General features: G+C 23.5%; 4 protein-coding genes across 4 annotated transcripts; all 4 read left to right on the forward strand. All coding sequences in view use genetic code 6, as the record gives it.

Annotated features, from left to right (window-relative positions):
- Positions 1 to 263: 263 nt before the first annotated feature.
- On the forward strand, positions 264 to 5,420 carry TTHERM_000245379 (cyclic nucleotide-binding domain protein; the record flags this gene model as incomplete). Its single annotated transcript, XM_012799929.1, has 7 exons — positions 264 to 667; positions 749 to 1,045; positions 1,492 to 2,580; positions 2,720 to 3,027; positions 3,086 to 3,233; positions 3,424 to 4,165; positions 4,260 to 5,420. The coding sequence occupies 7 exons, from the start codon at positions 264 to 266 to the stop codon at positions 5,418 to 5,420; spliced, it is 4,149 nt and encodes a 1,382-aa protein (XP_012655383.1).
- A 766-nt stretch (positions 5,421 to 6,186) lies between these two features.
- Positions 6,187 to 11,118, forward strand: TTHERM_00245380 (cyclic nucleotide-binding domain protein; the record flags this gene model as incomplete). Its single annotated transcript, XM_001023767.2, has 8 exons — positions 6,187 to 6,714; positions 6,778 to 6,920; positions 6,977 to 7,066; positions 7,517 to 8,599; positions 8,653 to 8,960; positions 9,056 to 9,131; positions 9,189 to 10,080; positions 10,255 to 11,118. The coding sequence occupies 8 exons, from the start codon at positions 6,187 to 6,189 to the stop codon at positions 11,116 to 11,118; spliced, it is 3,984 nt and encodes a 1,327-aa protein (XP_001023767.2).
- Positions 11,119 to 11,994: 876 nt separating this feature from the next.
- On the forward strand, positions 11,995 to 17,028 carry TTHERM_000245389 (cyclic nucleotide-binding domain protein; the record flags this gene model as incomplete). The annotated part of the gene is made up of 5 exons (XM_012799930.1): positions 11,995 to 12,884; positions 13,245 to 14,348; positions 14,501 to 14,805; positions 14,868 to 15,958; positions 16,018 to 17,028. 5 exons carry the CDS (start codon positions 11,995 to 11,997, stop codon positions 17,026 to 17,028), a joined length of 4,401 nt encoding a protein of 1,466 aa, XP_012655384.1.
- A 1,038-nt stretch (positions 17,029 to 18,066) lies between these two features.
- TTHERM_00245390 (cyclic nucleotide-binding domain protein) lies at positions 18,067 to 22,271 on the forward strand (the record flags this gene model as incomplete). The annotated part of the gene is made up of 8 exons (XM_001023768.2): positions 18,067 to 18,683; positions 18,926 to 18,986; positions 19,182 to 19,233; positions 19,372 to 20,017; positions 20,145 to 20,449; positions 20,520 to 20,646; positions 20,838 to 21,681; positions 21,744 to 22,271. The coding sequence occupies 8 exons, from the start codon at positions 18,067 to 18,069 to the stop codon at positions 22,269 to 22,271; spliced, it is 3,180 nt and encodes a 1,059-aa protein (XP_001023768.2).
- Positions 22,272 to 24,155: the final 1,884 nt, after the last annotated feature.

A 24,155-nucleotide genomic window follows, 5' to 3' on the forward strand; every position in this document is an offset into this window, starting at 1 on the left:
TAATAAATATCTATGTGATTGTTTTTAATTTTGATTATTTTTGTATTTGATTATTGGTAGTAGCTATGAAAATCTGTGGGGTAAGAAGAAAAATAATAATGATAACAATAATAATAATAATAATAATAGCTATTAGATTATTAATACATAAAGAAAAATAATCAATTAATTTATTAATTATTGGCAATAGATTTGAAAGCTGAAATAAAAGATAGAAATAGTTTGTATTGCTAAATTACTGAATATCTAAATATTTCATCTAGATGAAGTTCTTTAATAAAGATTAGCATTCAGATGATTGTTTTAAAGACAGCACGAAACCGAATAATAATAATAATGCTTTTTATAACGATTAAGATTTTAGTATGTCCAGTTTGGATAATTAGTTTGGACTTGATTAGCATAAAAAATAGGGGATGAATTTTATCAATGAAGAAAATGAGAAAGTTAGGCAGATGAGAAAAAATTCAGTAGGTTAATCGATTTTGAACTTTGACTCCATGCTTAATTAAGATAAAATATCAAATACACCATAAAGCATGAGAGATTAAAATGGGGATATGCACATAAAGAAAAATATTCATAATATCAGAACAAAAATAAATTAGGATTATTCTTCAATCTAAAGGGACGGAGCAACTAAACTAATTAATAAGTAATAAAATAGGTAAAAAATTCTCTAAAATTTAATTGCGATAGATTAAACAGATTTCAATGGCAATAACAATATTACCTACCTTTAAAACAGTTAGTTGGATTTGAATCCCTAAAGTAAAAAGGACCTCACTGTAGTTTAGAATGGCGAAGAGCTAAACAATTATGATAGAAATATACTGGCCCCAGTTGATTCTTAATAAATGATTATGTCTAAAAGAAAAAGTTTTGATACCTAAAGATCTAAATAAATTAATGGAGCTGGCTTGGATAATGCCGAGTCTGTAGTAAAGATAAATAGCAGGTACGATAACGACTCATAAAAGCGATTCGAATAAGGATTGCTCCGTAGCATAAATCATAACGACACAAATCCTGCCTTAGACTAGCAGTAATACATTTTGTAATATAGGTTTAGTTTACAATATGTTTTATTAACTACTAATTTCTTTATTGAATTAATGATCCAATCAGTTTAGATATTTTTTGTACTGCAGTAATCTAAACAAGTAAATCAATCAATTTTCACTATTAATTTTTTATCTAGTAAATGAATAGCTCTCTTTATAAAATTTACATTGCTTGTTATTATTATCAATTGTTTGATTACTCGATTTTGATAAATTTAATAAAATTTCTTTTCCTCAAAAATAATTTAATGATTTTAATTTATTTTATATTTTGCTTCAAAGACCCTAAGATAGTTATTCAAAAATGTCTTAATTTTATTAATTTGAATCACTAAAATTGAATTTTTATAAAAATCTCCTCTATTGAATTAAATTTTTATTAAAATCTCCTTTTTTGAATTAAATTTATTCTTTTTAACTTAATTAGTAAAGAGAGACCTAGAGATGGTACTATAGTTGCATCAGGACACAGAGCTTAGCCTTCCTTTAAGTTTTTTATGACGATAAAGCCTAAAATTAAGAGATTTTTATAAACAAAAACAGTGGTTGGAAGAACCAGAGTCCTTAACGATACAATAAGAAAATATATTGGCGATTTAAGTGACTTTGGTTTTGTTTTAAAGTAGAAAAATTCATTGAGTAAATTTTTAACTTTGATGTTGCTTTGGCTGGAGAGATTGTTTGTCTTTTTAAAGTTTAATAGATTACCTCTTTTTGATCCTGAAAGCAAAATTAAAATTATACTAAACTCATTGATAGTCACTTATAACTGCTTTTATATTTTTATAATTTCTATTGTTTTAATATTTGATGCTGAATTGGGTCATATAGAGCATCATTTGACGTATGTAGCGATGGCAGCTTGGATTACTGAAATGCTTGTTGAAATGAACACTGCTTGCTACCACAATAATTAATTTATTACTGATAGAAAAATAATCATTCAAATATATGCAAAAGAGTATTTTTTTTTTGAAATTTTGCCGCTGATATTTGAAGGAAAATCTTCAGACAATACGCTATATAATGTGCTATTGCATCTGCCTTTGCTTTTAAAATTGAAAGGAATGTCAATTATATTATCAAAGTTGGAGTTTTACATCTTACAAATACTAGAAAGACACTATATCTTTTAATTATGTAAATTAATTATGTAAATGCTTCTTTATGGGCATTTAGTAGCCTGTTGCTGGTATTTAATAGTTAAAATAGAAGGTAGTTTTTTGAAATCCATAACATGGCTTGATGCATCTGAAATTGATCATAATGAATGGTGGGAAAAGTACATAATTGCATAGTATTGGGCATTTTCTGTTATGATGAATGTAACCACAAAACCCACCACTCCCCTTGAGCTTGCATTTACTAGTTTTGTAATGCTCATTTCTTGTATTGCATTTGGTTATCTTTTAAGCACAGTAGCTGAAGTTATAGCAGATCTTAATAAATAGCAGGAGGAATACAAAAGAGATCTCAATACTCTAAATTCTTATATGAAAAGAAAAAAAGTCGATTTGTAATTAAATTTTTAGCGCTTTTACTTGATACTTTTTTTAAGAGAAATTAAATAGCTTTTTATAGATACTTAACATTACTTATTTATTTTCTTTCTTTCTTTTTGCTTTGAAATATCAATTTTTTTTAATTAACTCAAGGAGCGTGAAAAGAAGAGTCAATATCAATTTGAAAACTTACTACTAATAAAAGAGTAAAGATAATCTGTAAGTTGAAAAGGAGGCTTTAAATAAATTAAGTAGTGAAATGTTGCAAGAATTAAATTAACAATCAAGCTCAAGGATTATTAAATAGTTCCAATTTTTTTCTAAAATATTTTCAGAGTAAACCACATCAAAATTGTATTCCATAATGGAAGAAGAAGTCTATGCTCCTCAATAAATCGTCTTCACAAAAAATCTTTAAACTGTGGATTAGCATTATTTGTATCTTATCATTAAGGGTGAAGGTAGATTTTTAAATTACTTTGATTTAATTTTTAAATTTATCAATTTTTAATAAAAAAGTTGTAATCTCAATTGAAAATTTCATCGCCCCGAATGAATTAGAAGATCAATCTCAAATTTTCAATGAAGAAGATGAAGATGAGGATGAAGACCCCGAAGATTACTTTAACTTAGAACAAAATTAAAAGATATAACCTTGCATAGTTAGGTATTTAAAATTCTTCCAATATAAATTATATTTTAATTTTGCATTAAATGTATTATAATCATTTTATTAATTTTAAAAATATGATACTAAAAGAAAGTATCAGAATAACTAATTATACTTAATTAATTATTAATTCATTCACTTATTCATTCATTAATCTTGGTTTTATAAAAATAAAAATTTAAAAAAGGAAAAATAAAACAATGGAAGACAAAGGAGGAGTGAAAAAGAAAATGGTTCACTTAAAGTAAGGCAATATTTTTGGAGCTTACTCATTTTTCACAGGAAACGATAGATATATTGATGTTTAATGCAAACAATATACAAATCTTATAAAAATAAGCAGAGATAACTTTATCAGTATATTAAAAGAAAATAAAAAAGACTATGAAAGATTCTGTGAAATCAGAGATAAAATGACTTTCAGTAGATAAGTTGATGATATTCCAGATTAATATTGCTTTATTTGCAACTAAAAAGACCACTTATTTGATAAGTGCTGTTTTGGTCATTTCAACAAAGAAAATATGTTCATATACTACAAGTATAATTATAGTAGCACATAGGAAAGAACTTCAATTGCTAATAGGACTGGATAAAAGCTCAACTCTCTTAAGTTAGTTGTAGATATAAATAAAGAAGTTACTGACTTTAGACTTTAGAAGGGAATGCAATATTATACATCTGATGATGAAGAGTAAGAATCTCTAGCTAGATCTCAATCTGTTTATTCTCAAAAGTCTGACTCAAACACTAAAATGAAAAAATCAAAAAACATCAGCAGATTCCATCAAGAAGATGAAAATTCTAAACTAGTCTATTCATAATATCATACCTAAAGCCCTTCACAGTCCAAACTTTACCCTTCATCTGATGTTGAAATAATAGTCCCAGATTAAGAAGGAGGTAGAAAAACAATAAGTTAAAAGCAAGTAAAAAAATATTAATTTTATTTTTTAATAGAAGAATATAAAAAATAAAGATACAAATTAAAACTAATTTTATATAAAATTTTTATTTAAACAGACTCTAGACATAGACGACTAAAGCTTAATTAATGAAGAGAGTCAAATTCCTTTAAGATCTCCAAATATTTAAAAAAGATCAAGTATTGTAAGAGCTACCAAACCTAGAAGATCTTTTGTTAAATTCGATAATTAATCAACTAATGCAGCAACTGGAGTTAATCAAAACAACAATATAGTATAAATCCCTAGCACCATTTCTGCTAACAATACAAATAGTATTAATACTGCTGCTAGAGGTAACGCAGGAGGTTAAGGAGTTCCAATAAATGACTAATCATCAAATAATATCGGAAACAGAAGAAAATTATCATACCTTAATCTAGCTTCGCCTATGATGGGAGCTGAATATGACAATTTGACTGCTTAAGAGCTCATGTAAAAAAGAAAAAGTTTTAACTAGCAAACAAATTATTAAACCTTTGGAACTAATTAAAGCATAGGAAATAATTAAAACTAAATTATCAATAATACTGGTAATAATAGTAACTTAAATAACAACTTAAATTAAAATAACAATCCAAATAATTTTTATAGTCCATTCAATAATCCACCATACTCTAATTTCCACTAAAATAGGAATTAGACCATAATTCTTAACAACTAAACCTAGTAAGAAGTAGATTAATGTGCTTAAACTCAATTTACAAAGCTGTCTAATAACAATAATAACAATAATAACCCAAAAAGTATGAATAATTTGAATTTTAGAAAAACCCTTACAATGCTACCTCATTAAATGTTGGATGAATAACAATTTGTTTGGGGTTTTGATAAATAAAAAGACTACTAGTCCTATTTCCCTTACTACAATTTAACTAATGTAGTAAAAAGGGTTAATAATTATTGGACTAAGACTATTAAGCTTAGAAAATTAAAGTAATCAGGAAAAAAAATTACAGAAATAAGCTTAAAAAAGAAAAAAGTGTAGCAACCAGCTTCCAACGCTAACTTTAATGGAAAATAACCTTCAATGCAATCTATTTCCAGGAAAAAATCTTATAATATAGATATTTAAAAACAGAAGAATGACGGATTTAATCTTAACTTAGTACAAATAGATGTAAATAATAGATCTGAAAGAGCTGGTTCTAATGTTAATATAACTACAAAAGATGATAAAATTTTATAAGATTTCTTCAAACTGTAAGGAGGAAATTGATTTTAAATTAATTAAATTTTCTGTTTTAAAACATAATCTTAAAAAAATAAAAAATATTGAAATAAATTAGTTTTCTATTATTTATGTAAAAATAATAACACTCTATTTTCTCATAATTATAAATTTAATTACATAAAAATTTTTCATTACATTTCCTAATTAAAGTTAAAAATAAAAATGAATTATATATTTTTAAAGGGGTTAATAAAATGAGATTTAGGGTATGCAAAAATAAAATATTAAGATTATTAAAATTTTTTAATTTGGAAAATAATTGATTTACTCATTAAAATAAATAGTGTAAATAAGTGATAGTAATTAGTATTCTTAAATGTATTAAAGATATTAATTATCTAAGATAGATTTTAATCTTAATAATTTATCAAAATTGTAATGGGTAAAATAAACATGAAAATTAATTAGTTTGAGATTTCGAGAAGAATGAAATAAATAAGTAAACTCTATAAATAATTTATGGATACGAGTTGAATGTAGACTAATAAAAAATTGATTTTAGTTAATTAATAAGTAGGGTTTTTGAATATACGATTTTGTATCATAAAACAATCTTTATTTAATGTATTAATTTTAATTATATTTCTTTAATATTTTCAAACTAATTCTTAAAAAAATCGCAAAAAAAAAGCTATTTACTAAAGATAGCTGCAATAATAATAGTTATAAAAAAGAATTATTACAAGAAGCTTATCAGCGCAGGAAATTCAAGAGTGTAGAGAATCCTCTCATTTTTTTTATTAAAAGTTTCATGAAAAAATTAGATAATTATAAAGCTCAAAATTAACATAATAAATTGCGTAATTAGAATAATAATAATGGTAAGTTGATTAATAACAGCAGTTCTGGCTTTTAAAATTATGAAGAATCTCTCGATGATGGTTAGCATAGGTTTCAGTAAATTGCATTAAATAATACAAATGATCACTTCGATTTAGATCGAGTTAACCTGAGATAAGAGTCAACATTAAGAACTGAAATAGTTCATGATTCAGTGGAAGAAGGCCCTTAATATATCTAAATCGATTTAAATGGAAGTAGCAATAATAATAAAAATTTATAAGTTCAGCAAAAAGATGATAAATAATCAAATCAGCAAATGATTCTTTCGACATTTAACGATTATCATTAGTAGTTCCAAACTAACCAGAACATAAATTAAAATACACAGTAAACAACTTTAGTAGATATTAATTTAAATGACTAAGAGTAGTAAGAAAGGAAGTAATAACTTCTTTCTAAAAAAGCTGATAACCAATCTCATAATATAAAAAAAGAGGTAACCTTATTGAATAAATTTAAAATAATTTTATGTAAAATATCTAAAATTAATTAATTTTAGGGAACTGGAGAATTCAAAATTTAAGTAAGTTCTAACTAAAAATATTTGTAATCAAATGCTCATAGTTATTCTCAATATGATGAAAACTCTAATGTTAATAATTAAAACTATGAATTTGAAAGAAATTAGAAACATTAAGTCACGTAAAATAGATATATCAATTTATAAAATACCATAAAATAATTTCGAATATTTATAGAAGGAAATATAATTTCTGTAATCCATAAAGTTTGCAAAATATTCCAGACAATTCCTTAGGAGAACAAAGATCAAACAGAGGAGTGGTTAAGTAACTTTCAAAATTAACTTTAATTAATTTTAATGCATTTTTATTCTTTTATCAATAAAAAAACTCTTTAGAAGCTTTTTTTATTTATTTATCAAATCAAAAGAGAAAAAAAGAAATAATTAAATTTTGATCAGCTTTTCTTATTTTATTTTATTTTCTTCAAAGCTATTTTTGTTTTTGGTGTAACTAGTTTCTTATTTATTCTTACAGTAAATTTTCTATCTTTTTGATATTTCAAACTTGCTTGAAAATCTAATTTTTTAATTTATTTTTAGCAAAAAGCGTATCTGGCATCAACAAAAAAGCTTATTTAAATTTTACTTTTGAAGAATTCAAAAATATTATTTTATACTTTTTTATTTCAATAAATTCAAATAATTTGAAATTATTTTTTTTAATAAAATTATTTGCAAGATTGTCTCATATTAATAAATTAAATATTATTTTTAGCAATATTAAGAGTAGGTAAAGGATCAGCAACGTTACTTTAAGCTACTTTGATAGAATTAAGATCATGGCTCAAATAAAACCAAAAATAAAAAAATTCTTTGATAATAAGACAATATTTGGTATGACAAATCAACTAAATAATGTTATTAGGAACTATATTAACGATTCCAGTGATTATCATGTAGACAAAAAAATAGGATCTAACTTCGTAATTAGCATGTTTAAAAATTTTCTCTACAAATTATATCTTTTTTCTTAATTATACAAATTACCGCTTTTCGATCCTGAAAGTAGAATTAAGGTTATCTTTAACTCTATAATTGTAACATATAACTGCTTTTACTTATTTATTATATCTCTTAAAGTATTCTTTTAGGCTGATTTTGGTCATAATGGAGAAATCTTCCATATTGTTGCCATAACAGCTTGGGTTATTGAAATGGTTATGGAAATGAACACAGCTATGTACCATAATCACTTGTTTGTCACAGATAGGAAAATAATTATGAAGATTTATTTTAAAGAATATTTTTTCTATGAAATTTTACCTCTAATTTTCGAAGGAAGAAGCTCTGATAATATATATATGAACATATTTCTTCACCTCCCTCTTCTTTTAAAAATCAAGGGAATGATGATAAATTTAGAGAAGCTCGAGTTTTATATTTTATAGCTAATAAACAAACAGCATTTCTTTTTATTATTTAAATTAATTATGTAAATGCTATTATTAGGCCACATTGTTGCATGTCTTTGGAATTGTGTAGCCTATATTGAAGTAAATATTTTAAGCAAAGAATATACTTGGTATTAAGCTAGTCGTATTATTGATGGTGATTGGTGGAAAACATATCTTTATGCATAATATTGGGCATTTACAACTATGAAAAACATAGGGACAACCCCTAATACAGAGGCTGAATTAGTTTTCACTTCTATTTGTATGATTTTATCATGCATTGCTTTTGGTTATCTGTTAAATGCAATAGGAAATATTATTCAGGATATGGCTTAAAAAGACGAAAATTATAAAAAAGACCTAAGTATACTCAATTCCTACATGAAAAGAAGAGAAATTAACTTGTAATTTTTAATTTATTTTTAAATAAATTTTATGAATATTTTTAATTGGTTAGAGGTTTGAAAAGAAGGGCAAATATTGAACTTAAAAAATTCTATGAGCATCAAAGCAAAGAGTAATTCTCAACTGAAAAAGAAATAATTGGCAAACTTAACTAAAATATGTCCAATGAAATTTAAGTTCAATCTTCCAAAAAAATTTTATAAAACTTTCCCTTTTTTTACAAGCTCTTCTCTGATTAAACAATCATGAAATTGTATGGAATCATGGAAGAAGTTATTTTAGCACCTTCTTAAATAGTCTTTGATCAGAACAATTACATAGATGAGAGTTACAGTGTTTATCTAATTGTCTAGGGAAGTGGTAATTCATAAAATAATTTTTTTATTTAATATTGAAAAAAAAAGAAAGAAATTTATTAATTTATGTATAATTAATTAAAAAATCTAAAATATTAGTGCTGTACTATGCAGAAACGTTAGCTGAGCATGAGGAGGAAAACTACAATCTATAGACTTTACCTACAATTTATTAGTAATAAATAATTTTAGTAAAGACAATTTATTTATATCAAAATTAATTTTAATTTAGAGAGAAGTCTATGAAGGATTTAAAATAAGCAATTTAACCAATTCCAAATAGACACAATCATCACTACAAAAAAAAGGTGAAAGTGCTAACTAAAGGATAGAGTTTTGGAATTGTAGGCTTTTTTACTGGTAAATAAAGAGTTCTTAATGTTTAAAGTAATGGTTATTCCACAGTTATGAAAATAGAGAGAAATAAATTTTTACAAATTCTAGAAGAAAACAAAAATGATTATGAAAAATTCATGGAAGTTAAAGACAAACTATTATTTGAGGGTGTTTTTGAAGATTTAAATTTATTTTGCTACATATGCAATAGTAGGGAGCATTTAAGTAATGCATGCAATAAAGTTCATTTTGATAAAAAGAATTAGCATATAATTTATAGATTTAACCATAGTGCTTTTTAGTAAAGGAAAATATGTGAACGACAAAGGCTAAAAACAAAATAAACTCTTTTTGAAAGGTCTCACGTATCCAAGGCAGTAGAAAATATCAGAGAAGAATATAGTTTTTTAGATCTTACATAAAATATTGATGAAGCTGAATAAGAATCTTTTTATGAATCAAGTTAGCGACTAGGTGATACCTCTCCTAATAATCAACCTCCACGCTCATTTTCAGCAAATTAGTAAGAAGAGATAAATAGCAGTAATAATATTCAGCAGCTAATAAATAATAATCAAAGTGTAAACAACAATGAATATCAATCTAAAACAAAAATAATAAGTAATGATGAAGAAAATAATCAATTTGAACAGTGTGAAAGTGAATTGATTTAAGCTGTAAACACTTAAATGAATTAGGCTAGATTATCCACATACCAAAATTAAGACACTACTAATGATTTAAAAATGAAGTAAAATGAAAATCTCAAGGTTTTACGTCCAACTAAAGTAAATATAATTTTTTTGTCAAAGAGGGATTTATTTTCTTGAAATTGTTTTATTTTGAGTTTCTTAAATTTTAATTATTTATAAAAATAAAATTTTACTGAATTAAAATAAAAAGATCCCTCTTAAATATAAAAAAATATTTTTTATTTAATATCTTTAAAAAATAAAATTTAGTTTTCTGAGAGAGATGCTATTTGTACTGATAGAGAAAATATTTCAGAAGAAGGGAATAATGATATCTTTGATTAATCTAGACGACTTTCTTAACTGCATAAAGAACATTTAATAAGTAGCTAGAAAAAAATAAATGGATCACCTAGAAAGAAGAAAACAAGCTCATTAATTTTCGAGGATTCTTTAATCCTTGGAGAATAAAAGAAAACACATCAGCAAAAGGATTCATTAAATAATTTTGTAAAAAATATAGTTTCTTCAATTCAAGAACAGCTTATTTATGGTGGTAGCACACAAATGGTTACATTCTAGAATTAGTAAAATAAAATTTAGTTTTCTGATATGGTGTCATTATCAGATAATAAGCAAGAATAGGATAATAAGTACAGAGTTGCTAAAAAAAGCAAGCATTATGCTAACAATAATAATAGCAATAAAATGTTAGATCAGATCAATTACAAAACTTAGCAAACTATGGGTAATGGGATTTAGCAAAATATTTATGGAAATAATAATAATATTCCAAATGGATAAATTTTCAACTAATTTGAAAAGATGAAAACATTAGGAATGAATCTGAATCGAATTGGAACAAACTAATCATTTAGAAATTTGTTATTTTTACAGCATCAGTAAGCAATTTAGGAATAGCAGAGCTTTATTTACAATTTAGATGTTATGAAAAATTATTCTTTTTATTTCCCCCAATATAATAGTTAAGAAGTAATAAAAAGACATAATGCTGCTTTGTTCAAACTCTAAAAGAAAAGAAAAATTGAGAAAAAAAGATAAAAAACCTAAATAGATTTAAGAAAATTAAAAAATAAAAATTCAAATAGAATAGATGCGTTTAATATTAGTTGATTAAATTAACAATATTCAAAAATGTTAAATAATTATAACAAGGCTAAAAATATATTATTAAATTTTAATTTGTAATTATTAAGTAGAATTAAATAATTATTTATTCATTTGTATAGGATGGTATTAAAAATGTATTAAATACATAGTTCTATCTTTTATAGCTTTAACATTAATTCTTCTTTGAGTGACTTATTTGATCGAAAACCACTACTTTTACTTAACTATTTATTTGTGTTTTGTATAATTTTAAGATTAATTTAGATCACAAACTATAGTTTAGGTTATTAAAGTCTTTAAATATTATGAATAAATTAAATTTATTAATTTTGTATCAGTAAAATCTACAAATATTTTGTTTATAAATCAATGGATTCTTATGTATAAAAATTTCACTTAAAATTATCTGTTCTAGATTCTATTTAGCTTACATTTAATTGATAAGTGTATCTTTAGCATTTTAAGCGTATTAATTTATACTATACATAACATTTACAATATCATTTATTAAATAATTATTCAATTTAATTATTTTCTAACGAGGAAAGTCTATGCAATTTTACAAAGAGTGAAATGAATTTTAGATAAATAACGAGACAGTAAGATAAATACTATAATGGATTAAACTTGGATTGAAAACGAAGTGGTAATGAAAATATATGATTTTTCTAAAATAAAAGAAACAAGATCCAGTCAAATAGTAAATAATAGAGACTCTCGATTATGGGTTGAAATTTAATTATCAATAAAAAAGAAATACATTATTGAATTTACCTATCAATTTACTTGGTGGTAAATAATTTTTTCAAGTCTTAAGCTGATTTATAATTAAAATAATTAATTAAATAATAAGTACTTTTCATTCACTTATTTACTAAAATGGCTTATAGAGGTAGTTAAAATGAAGTTAATTCGGATTTGAATGTATCTAGGTCATTCAATAACAAAAGCTACTTATAAAGCTCTAAATTCGATGAATCTATAATCTCATAAAATGACATAAAGTAGGCTAGATAGATTGAAGAAACGTTTGCTTATAATGAAGAAGAAGATAATTTTGATCCAAAGAGATAATAGTTTAACTTTAGAATCAACAATAGAGAAGATTTAAGTAGAGTTAATAAACGAAAAGATACTGAAATGCAATCAGTAGACCTAGCTAATTCTGTTTCAAATAGATAATTAGGCGAAATTGAAAAATCGCCTGCAACAAAAATTAAAAACTATTTATTCATAGAAGAAAGTATGAAATAACTATAAATTTAGAATAGTGCTTCTTAAAAAAATAAGAAAAAAGAAGGCATATTGTAATCTGAAGAAGACGAACATATTTTGAACAAAGGATCAAGCAATCCATAATTAAATAATAAAACGACATAGGATTTGACTAATTAGCCTTCATACAATGTCGTGCTTCTTGATGGAGTGCCATACTTAAAATAGCAATCATCAAATCAAAGACCTTTGGAACCAGCTAAAAATGATTTAGAAAGTTTTTAAAATAGCAATAATAATCTAAAAATTGGAAACAGTTTTCGCAAAAATCTTAACAGCGATATTTCATTAAATGAAAAATCCCCTATTAATTTTGAGAGTTAAAATTTCGATACATTGAATAAGAATATGAAAGCAAGTAATAATATACTTGTTCCGCCTTAAAAAATTAACGAATCTTTTTTGGGTAGTGCTTGTTAAGACACCTTTAGACCTGGAAATAGCTAATAAATCTGCAATACACATACAATATCTAAATCAAAAGCAGTCCTTATGTAAATTTCTATTTATTCTTAAAATTATTAGTTTTTGTTTTTTAAAAAAGATATAAAACAATTTTAATAAATGTTTTGATTCAAAATAAAATAATTATTTTATAGTTTTTAAAGCAAAATTTTTAAAAAATCGAGTAAGAAATTTCTTATATTTAGTATTGAGACTAAACAAAGAGATAATTAGATAATAGGTAGTTATTGCAAAGTGTAAATTTTAGTAATATCAAAAAACAAGCAATCAATTTTTTACTCTTTTTTTGATTTACACTTTCTTTCCTTTTTTCTACAATAACAACCTTTTTTGGATTAAATTTTTTATGTTACATTCGTATGTGTGATAACAAAATAATAATAAAATAGGCAAGACCACTCAAAGCCTGGAAATAAAAAGGATTTAAATGCTCTGCTTCAGAACTCAAGGAAAATAAAACTCATCTCAAAAATAAAACAGAAATTCTGTGCTTACTTATAAAATCACACTCTTTAAGGGAGAACTAAAATATTAGATAGCAACATTAGAAATATGATAAGCGATGATTGCGATTATGGTTACAATAGATATAAAAAGAAAAAATAGATTCATTCACTATTCATAGTAGTTCTAGAGTTTATAATCGAGAAACTTATCTATTTAACACGGTTGGAAAAATTGCCTTTATTTGATCCAGAAAATCCAGTAAAGATTATTTTTAATTCTATCATTGTAGCATATAATTGCTTTTTCCTTTACTGGATGAGTATTGAAGTATTTTTTGAGGCCCATGTTGGTGACATTAATGAAATACTTGGTTATACTGCCTAAGCCTGTTGGATAACTGAAATGCTTTTATAAATGAACACTTGTCTCTATCATGATAACGAATATATTACCGACAGGAAAGAAATTATGGTTATATACGTCCAGGAGTATCTATTTTTTGAAATTTTACCACTTATTTTCGAAGGAAGAAAGTCTGATAATATCGCTGTCGATATTCTTTTGCATCTTCCTCTCCTATTAAAATTGAAAGGAATGACTATTATCCTCGAAAAATTAGAGTTTTATGTACTTTAGATATTAAAAAATCATTATTTTCTCTAGTTGTTTAAATTAATTATGCTGTTATTTATTATCGCTCATTTTGAAGCTTGCCTTTACAATGTGCTTGGTGAAATCGAAATACATTTTATGCACAAAGAAAAGAATTGGATTGACATGAACCCCATTCGTGATGGGCATTGGTGGAATTCTTATCTAACATCACTTTTCTGGGCTTTTAGTGTGATGATGAACACCTCAACATCACCTACTACTGATGTAGAGATTATTTTCACCTGTCTTTGTATGCTCTTTTCATGCGTGTTTTTTGGATACACTCTGAATATGATTGGTAACATCTTGATGGATATTCAAAGATAATAAAAAGAGTATAAAAAAGATCTGAATATACTAAATCAATTTATGAAAAGAAAAGATGCCAGCTTGTAAAAATTATTTAAAATTTTGAGGATTTTTTATAAAATTTAAAGTATTTTACAGCGATATTAAAACTAAAAATACTTTTTTTTTATATATCAAACAAATTTTGTATTTTTACATGAATTTTTATTTAATTTTAATCATCTTTAACTTATAGGAGCTACAGGAGAAAAGCAAATATAAGTCTTTAAGATTTTTACGCTCACAACAGGGAGAAAATTTAAGCTGAAAAAGAAATATTGGCTAAATTAAACCCTAATTTGGTTAAAGAAATTTTGATTGCTGCTAACAAGAATGTAATTTCGAATTATACATTGTTTACAGAATAATTCACTGAGGAGATTCTCGATAAAATATACATAAACTTGGAAGAAGAAACCTATGCCCCAAGATAAGTTATCATAAGTTCTCACAATGTTAACGAAGAGGAACAATGTATTTACTTCATAGTTAATGGAAAAGGTAATTAATTTGTTTCTTTTAATTTTTATTTACATTTATTTGATTTTATTTATAATTTACAGTTTAGATATTTGAAGTTATGGATAAAAAAGAAATACAAACAGTTTCGAAAATAATGAATAAAACAAAAGAAATAGAGAAATACGCAACTAAACACAGGATTACAACATAAAAGAGCATGGGAGAACTACATCATAATGAAAGGATGTTCAAAGAAACCAAAGATAATTATGAAATAAAGACCAAAAAATTTAAAAAGATTATAAATATTCTTACTAAAGGATAAGCCTTTGGCGAATATGGATTTTTTACAGGCATGGGTAATGACTACATGGCCTAGAGCCAAAATTTTACAACCGTTATGAAAATTAAAAGAAGTAAATTTCTTGAAATACTACAAGGACATCCTCAGGAATATGAAAGATATTGCGAAATTAGAGATAAAATTCTCAATGAAAGAGAAGATAACATGTTCTATTGTTATTTATGTGATGGTAATGATCATAAAACGATGGAATGCAATAAAGTATTTTTTGATAAGTATTATTCAAACTTCTTCTTCTAGTAAAATTACTCGAGACCATAGTTAAGAGCTAAAGATTGGATAAGAAATGGGTAATTAATGAATAGAAAGAGATAAAGATACCATAATACTCTTGTAAAAATGAAAAATTTATAGAATTGTATTGATAAAATATAAGAAGATGATCATCTTCGTGATATTTTAGAAAAATACTACGAGGAGATTGAATAATTACACTAATCTGATTCTGACTTGGAAGAAGATGATGAAGATGATGAGTATGGAGAATTAAACCATACAGATTCACTGAGTCTTGATAAAACTTTTAACAGCTTTGATAATCGCAATGAAGAAAACCAATCTTAAATGACAATTAAATCAACTAAATCTGGTGCAAAAAGAAAATCTATTTTAAACAATAATAATCTAAGAGATGATTCTATGAATGAAGATAAAGTTGAATCTCTTGTTTATAAATAAATACCTGTAAATACTTAAAATTATAACAATAATAATGCATAAATATATTTAAATAATGAAATAACTTCAATAAATATTAACTAAATTAATAACAATCTCACATACAATGATGTGCAAGACTCTCCAATTACCAAGAAAAGACATCTTTCAGTAAATACATTTTATTTTCTTATCAATATAAATTAATGAAATATATTAATTTTTATTAGGCACTGTATGCTGAAGATAAAAACTTTCTTGATCAAGATTCTAAAAATCAAATGGGCGAATTTTATTAAAATAATAATTTGCCATCACGTTCCATGTTAAACAACAATAACAATATAAGAAAGCTATCAGCTGCAAAAAAAAGTACATTTTTAAGTGAATCACTAAGTTATAACACAAAAGAATTCGAGGATCATTTCAATAGGACTCAGGATATGTTAAATCAATAAAATTCCTCAGTAAATGATTAACAAAAGGAAATTTATGAAATTTTAAATGCAACTAATTCAAAACTAAAATATATAACTGATAAGTATCGCAATCTCTTTAACCATTATGTAAATGCTAAGAGACAGCTAAAAACTATGAGAGTCGATAGTCCAAGGAATAAAACTGTAAATTAACAAAAGTATAATCACTTATAAACCATGGCTTTTGATTTAAATGAAAGCTAGATGATGGTTGAGTCTCAAGAGAAAAACTAATAGCAACCCTAATCATAATTTACACCATAATAACAAGCTATGAAATCTAAATTTTAAGAAGAAGCCTCTTCAAACGCTTTCCCTTTAAGCTAGCAAAACGCTATCAATAAAGAATCTCTTCGCGATATTGATAAAGTCACTTAAAGATATCCTCCTCATAAGGAGACTATTATTATGAATGCTGCTTCTCTTCAGTAGAATTTTATTTGGACTTTTGATAAGAGTAAAAATTATTTTAAATATTTCCCTGAAAGTAATCTAGAAAAGATGATTAGAAAAACAAATATCTAAATTCAAAAGAATTTAAAGAAAAAAAATATTAGGAAAAAAGAAACCACTAACCATCAGAAAATTAAACAGTTTAATTCTATAAAGAGTGATGGAAAGTAAAATTCTAGTCTTTTAAATAGCAAGTAGGCTAAAATTGATGAAAGTAAAAAATCTAAAAATGATCAAAACCATTAATCGATATTCCAAACTCAAAAATAAAAAGATAGAAATATGCGAGTAAAAGATACAAGCAAATGATTAGGATTAATTTAATTGTTTTCTCCTAATTCAAATATTTATAAAATAAATAAATTAAATTATACTTCTATTAAAAAGCTTTAATTAAATATTCTTTATAAAAAAATAAAAATACCAAATTTATATTTTATAATTTGCAAAATTTTACTACTAATTTTGGTCTTTATTATTAGATATTTTTCTTTTCATTTATCCAAAAATTATAGTATTTACATTTATTTAATTTAAAATCTATTTATTTTTATAGATTATTCTATTAACCATATTTAAATAAAAGATAAACCATATAAATTGGCATTTTTTTATTAAATAATAAAATTTATTTTTGAATAAAAAGGAATTTTCTTAATAAAAAGGAAGAAAAAAATATTTATATTTTATTAATGTAAATAATTAATAGACAAAGCAAGTAGAATTAAATTACCTATTCTAAGTGTAAGAAAAGGTGTAGCATTTAAGCATTGCTTTAGTTTTTATAAAATTAAGTAATCTGAAAAATAAATAATTGCTAATTTTGAGAAAATATATGAAGAATTTATTCTTCATACATTCTTTGAAAACTCCTGATTGGATATTTTAAAAGCTGAAGTAAATTTTACTTAAATGCATTTAAAAACAAATTTAGAAGAAAATACATTACTTTAAAATAAGCTAAGTAATCTGAAAAATAAATGATTGTTAATTTTGAGAAAATATATGAAGAATTTATTCTTCATACATTCTTTGAAAACTCCTGATTGGATATTATAAAAGCTGAAGTAAATTTTACGTAAATGCATTTAAAAACAAATTTAGAAGAAAATACATTACTTTTAAATTTAGTTTGGCTTTACTATTAAATTTATGCAAGAATTTGAAAATTATTTACAAATTAGTAAACATATTTACTAACTTTCAATTTCCATTACAAAAAATAGTAAATAGAACTTTAAAAATAATGTAATTAATAATTAATTTTGAGGTTTTCAATTTAAGTTAGTTAATAATCATTGAAATTAATTATTAGTAATCTTATTATTAATCTTAATATAAGTAAAAATGATAGGGGATTAGCTTTCAAGTTCTCTAAGATAATTTAATTAGACCTTTCTCGATTCGATAAAGCAAACAGGAGAACAGCTGGATAAATCAATTGCAAATAATGATCAGCTTGTTCCTGAGTCATTCTAGCAATAAAGATAGTATTATATAAGCTAGGATGCTTAAGATTTGTAAAATCTATGTTACAAGAGAGAAGCTACAATAAATTCAGAGGAGAATGAGTAAAACTAAAAAAGAAATAAAAATGAGTAAAATATAATACTAGATATCTCAAGTATAGAAGAAAGAAATAACTATAATTATGACAACAAAAATTATAAAAATAAAAAAAAAAGCTATTTCAAATAAATAGAAACCATTTTAGAAAATAATAACGCTACTCCATAAATTGATGTTGATTATTAAGAGCAATATAATAAAGAGTATGTTCCAAAAACATCTCTCAGAAAGGGAATAAATTTTTCGAATACGTAAATAATTAATGAAAGCGCTTCTGAGTAATGCAACATGACGTTTTCTTAGCAGAAAATCTAAAAAGATGGATTTAAGTATTAAAAAAAAGATAACTAAAATGCATTGATTTAAGATGATAGAAAATTACAAATCTTACAAAAGTAATACTTTTTCTTTAGTTAGATTAAATCACATATATTTAATAAATTATCTTAATCAATCAATTAATCTTAAAAATTAATTTAACTTTTTTTTTACTTACTTGATTCGCTTTAATTACAATTAAAATAATTTAATCATTTTTTTTCTCATCATTGACACTATGCTTATTTCTAATCTAATCTAATCAAATCTATTTTATTCTTTTTTTACTTTTTTTGTTTCATTTAAATATTTTTTTTAGAAAAAAGGTCAGTGGAAATGTAAATATCTTGGGACTATAAAAACCGAAATAATTAAACGATGTAATCTAAAAATTTTCTTACAAAGTCAAATAGTTTTTCACGAAGAGGACTTTAAAAGGGAGAGAGAAGTTGCTTTCATCTAAAATAAGATAACAAATTTTGGATTTATCAGATTTTTTTACTGCAGATAATGAGTGCACTTACCATCCTTCGCTTTTAAATAAAAAGATACAAATATTTATATATTTATTTAAGATATTCAGGATAGATAAAATACCTGTTTTCAATCCAGAAAGCTTATTACTGCGTATCTATAATCTGGTGGTTGCTATTTATAATTGCTTTTTCTTATTTATTATAACTTTAAATGTATTTTTTAAATCAGATTTAGGATAAATTTTTACTCTTTTAGCTAAATTTACAAATGTAATTTGGATTTTTTAAGGTGTAATCTAGCTGAATACTGCTATATATTATGATTATAAATATTCTGAATGCAGAAAAACCATTTTTAAAGAATATTTTAAATCGTATTTCTTCTTTGAAGTAGCTCCTATAGTTTTCTTAAATATGTAAGACTAAACTGCTACAAAATAAACTATTTTCGATTTAATGCTGCTATTGAAGTTAAAAACAATTTTAAACACATTTATGCAATTATAGTTTAGCTTTATATAAAAGTAAATAAATTAATTGATTTGTAAGATCTTACTTTTGGTATTAAAATTGATACTACTAGCCCACATATTTGCTTGCTTTTGGAGTTCGATATGCTATTATGAAATCCAATAAAGTGACTCTTAAAATGTTTGGTCAATTCAATAAAACTACTTTGAATAAGATTGGAAAAATAGATATGTTTCGGCATTATACTGGGCCTTTACAATTTTGGCCAATAATTAAATTTTTATGCCCAGCAGTCAAATAGAAATGCTCTATACTTCCTTTAGCATTCTTATTTCATACATTGTATATGCATACTCAATATCATCTATTATCAACATAATTAATGATTACATTAAATCAAACAAAGAATTCCAAAAGGATTTAAATGCTTTGAACAAATTTATGAAGAGAAAAAATATCCAACTGTAAAAAATTAATCAATTATTTATTAATTTATTATTTAACTGTTTTTTTAATGATTTATTTTTAACCTAAAATGTTATTTTTATTCTTAATATTTATAATTTTATAAACTTTTAAAACTTTTTCAAGAGGACTTAAAAGAAGAGCTATTGCATAATTAAGAGAGCATCATGAAACTTAATAAAAAGTTGATCATTTTGAAGAGCGACAATCAATCTTAAAATTAAAGGAAAACTTGAGAGAAGAATTACTGATTTCTGCTAACTCATAAATAATCAATAAATTTTCTTTTTTATCAACTATCTTCTCCTAAGATTGCCTAAATTAAATATAAAACTAGCTCATAGAAGTTTTATTTATGCCTAATTAGATAATTTATGACTATTCTTTGAGAAATGATGATTAATATATATATTTTATCATAGAAGGAAAAGGTATAATTTATTTTCTAAATAAATAAAATTGTTTTGTTTAAGTCTTTTAATTAATTTTTACATTTTATAGTAAAATTAATTGAATCATAAATATAAGACTATGACTCTTAAGATAGATATGAAGATATAAGTGGATTTGAACAGTCATATGCTTATCTTAACTTTGATATAAATCAACCAAATCATTTGAATTTTAGGTAAAAATTAAAATAATTTTAAATTTCATATTTTATGTAAATATCGTCGATTCTTTTCATTATTCCCCAGTGGTTGAATTTTTTATTTTTTATATCTTTAAATGGATTTTAATAAGACAAAAATATGGAGGTTATCTCTTTATAAAAACATTTTCATTTAAATTTTTATTAAATTTAATTAACATTAATAGGAATAATTAAGATTTTTCCCATAATCATAAGATAGAAGATAGTGAAAAAGGAAGAATAATTAAAGAAGGGGAATGCTTTGGAATGTTTGGATTTTTTACTGGGTTTGAGCAAATAAAAAAAGCTTAAAGTATAGGACATACTTCTATTTTAAAAATTGGTAGATCTACAGTGCTAAAAATAATTAAAAAAGAATAAAAAAATTATGAAATTTTTAAGTAAATTGGTGATTAAATATTTTTTGAGAAAAATCTATCATGCCTTGGTATTAAATGTGTAAATTGTAACTCAATAGATCATGATTCGAATGAGTGTGTTTACACACGTTTTGATAAGCTAAATCCTTACATAATTTACAAGTATAATCATTCTCCTTAGCAAGAGAGAGATACTGATTTTAAAAGAAATGTAAAAAATAAAACAAAAACTTATACACTAAAATTAAATACATTCGTTCATTAAAATTCGAATTAATTTAGAATGGAAAACAATTAAGAAAGAATATTTGAGCAAACTCATAAATCAGCTACTTCCATTTAAGATATTCTATAATCAAACAACAACAACAATAATAATAATAGTAGCAATGTTAAAAGAAACTCATAGTCTGAATAACTAGGTAATATTCTAAGTTCAAAACTAAATGAAGATAAAGATAATGCAGAAGAGGAAATACATAATGAATACTTAAACTTCAAAAAAGATTCTACATACTCAAGTTAATCATAAAATTAAAGAGAAGAGTTAAGAGAATAAACGCTTTCCTTCTACTTAAAAACAAATTATGACGCAGTATCACCAATAGAGTTTAATAGGAACTATTCCAACCATGTAAAAACGCAAGAAGTAAATACTTTATTCTCGTTATTGATTATCTAAATTATTTTTGTCTTTTATTTATACCTAAGCCCTTACAGTAAGGATCTTCTTTTGGAGGGATTGAATACACAGGCGAAGATTAATCAAGATACTCTATAGAAAAGAAGATCAAAAAAAATGTTGCCTCAAATATGTCTTAAAAGCTTATTCTAGAAAAATCATCAATTTACAATTAATTACTGCCAAAATCAAAATCACAAATGCAATTAGCCAATGAATTTTCATAAAAGCAAAAAACGCAAGGCTCTAAAGATTATGGTTTTAATTCAAAAACTGTTTCTCTTCTCTTACCACTCTCAAATATCATAAAAAATGTAAATCATATAAATTAAGAGTAATATGAGGGTGGTCCAATCTAAATTAACAACTAGCAAACTGATTTATTATTTTCAAACGAAACAGATACTATTCGGAAGTTCGATTACTACTTTAGATAATATAATTTTTAGAATGTTATAAATAGATTTAACTAGTAGCAAACCTAAAAATCTAAAAAAAACAATCTAAAATCTCCTCTTGCTCTAAAAAGCTTAAAAAACGCTTCAATAATAAATTGAAAAATAACTTGTATATTAAAAATTAATAAATTTAAATAAAAAGTTCTCTTTAAAATTAAAATTATTTCATCAAATATTTTTTGATCTTTAATAAATCTTTGCTTTTAAAATTTATTTTTTATTAAATTAAAAAATTCTTAATTACATAAAACCTATTTTTTTACAATTTTATAATTTATTTTATTTTAATTAGCTTTAATTATTGAAAATTTTGAATTTTTTCATCACATATTTAGTTAATTATTTTATTTATAACTTTAAGTTAAATATTTTTTTTTTTATTTCTTTAATTTAAAATATTTAAATAATTTTACTTAATTACAATAATAAGGTATTTATTTATTTATTTATTTATTTTAATAATGATGTAATTAACCAAATTATTTTTAAAACTCTTTTCTTTTTTGAAAAAGATAATTATTATTTAATTTTAAGTTATTTTTATTAAATTTTTAAATAAAAAATGTTTATATTAACAAAATAATTTAAATTAATTCTTACTTAAATTTATTTATTATATGAAATTAAAATTAAATTACCGTCAATCCTCTAAGTTAAGGTGCCGAAAATAAAAAATAAAATAAAAATTTGTACACCTTAACCATAACCTTAAATTAAAAGCACCTTTACATAAAGAGCACCTTAACTTTAAGAATCAACGGTAATAGATTTTAGGTTTAAGGAATATATATTAGTTTATTCTATTTATTTTTGTCACTTTAAATGATTAGTTATACTTTATAATAATTATTTTTTCAAACAGTTTAAAATTCATTTCATAATCTATTTGGTTAATATTTTTGATATATAATTGCCAAAAATACAGTTATCTTAAAACTGAATGTATCTATCTGAGTTATATTTAGTGTATAAGTGAATTAGTTTTATGATGCAAAATCAACTAAATGTTTATATTTTAAAACAATTTTAGTAAAATAACTATTTTAAAAAAATATTTTTATTTATATTTTACATGTATATTTAAATTTTTTTAAGCTTTTTAAATTATAAATCCCATATTAAATTTACTTGGTTTGTTTGAAAATTAAATTAATAAGCGCATTTAAAAAACAAATTATTACTGATTTCAATTATTATTTTCTTGATGATATTTATCTAAGCTTACACTTTATCACTCATATTCATAACATCTCAAAGATTTCTAAACCAAAAATTTGAAATCATTAAATCATTGATTCTTAGATTTTGCAAATAAAAAGAACCTAAACTCCTTCGCAATTAATACAGATTTTTTATTATTTTTTTAAATATAATTATTTATGTTAATCATTCTTATTGAATATTTTTGTGTAATAAAGTACATAGAATTTACAAATCAGGTAAAAAATATAAAAAATTTATAGAAAGTTTATTTTTTGTTAATAAAAAAAATAGAAAGCAAAATATTAATTAAAAGACTTTGAAATTTATAATTAATTATTTATCAAGTCATAATTTTTTTATTTATATTAAAACAAAATTATAGGAATTAATAAGTCATAAAATAATTTGGGTTAAAAATTAATCTTAAAAATAATAAATAATACTGTACTGGGTGGGTTTCTATCTTAATAACCTTTTGATAAATTTATATTTTTCTTATTTAAAGAAACAATTTAATTAAATGAATTTATTTATTTATTTTCAATAATTTATTCTATATTGTTACTATCTTTAATTCGAATTCCTTATAATTTACCTAATTAAATGCCATTATAATAATCTTCTAAAATATTATTTTTTAATTAATTTTCCATATGATTCAAGCATATACAAACATTATAAATTATGAAATATCAATTAAAATAAAATTATAATTCAACTGATTAATAATATTATTGTTTAAATATTTATTACACTCTTATTTTTTTATCTGAATAAATT

This window comes from Tetrahymena thermophila (genome assembly GCF_000189635.1).
Source record: "Tetrahymena thermophila SB210 genomic scaffold scf_8254406, whole genome shotgun sequence".
In the NCBI taxonomy this organism is placed as follows: domain Eukaryota; phylum Ciliophora; class Oligohymenophorea; order Hymenostomatida; family Tetrahymenidae; genus Tetrahymena; species Tetrahymena thermophila.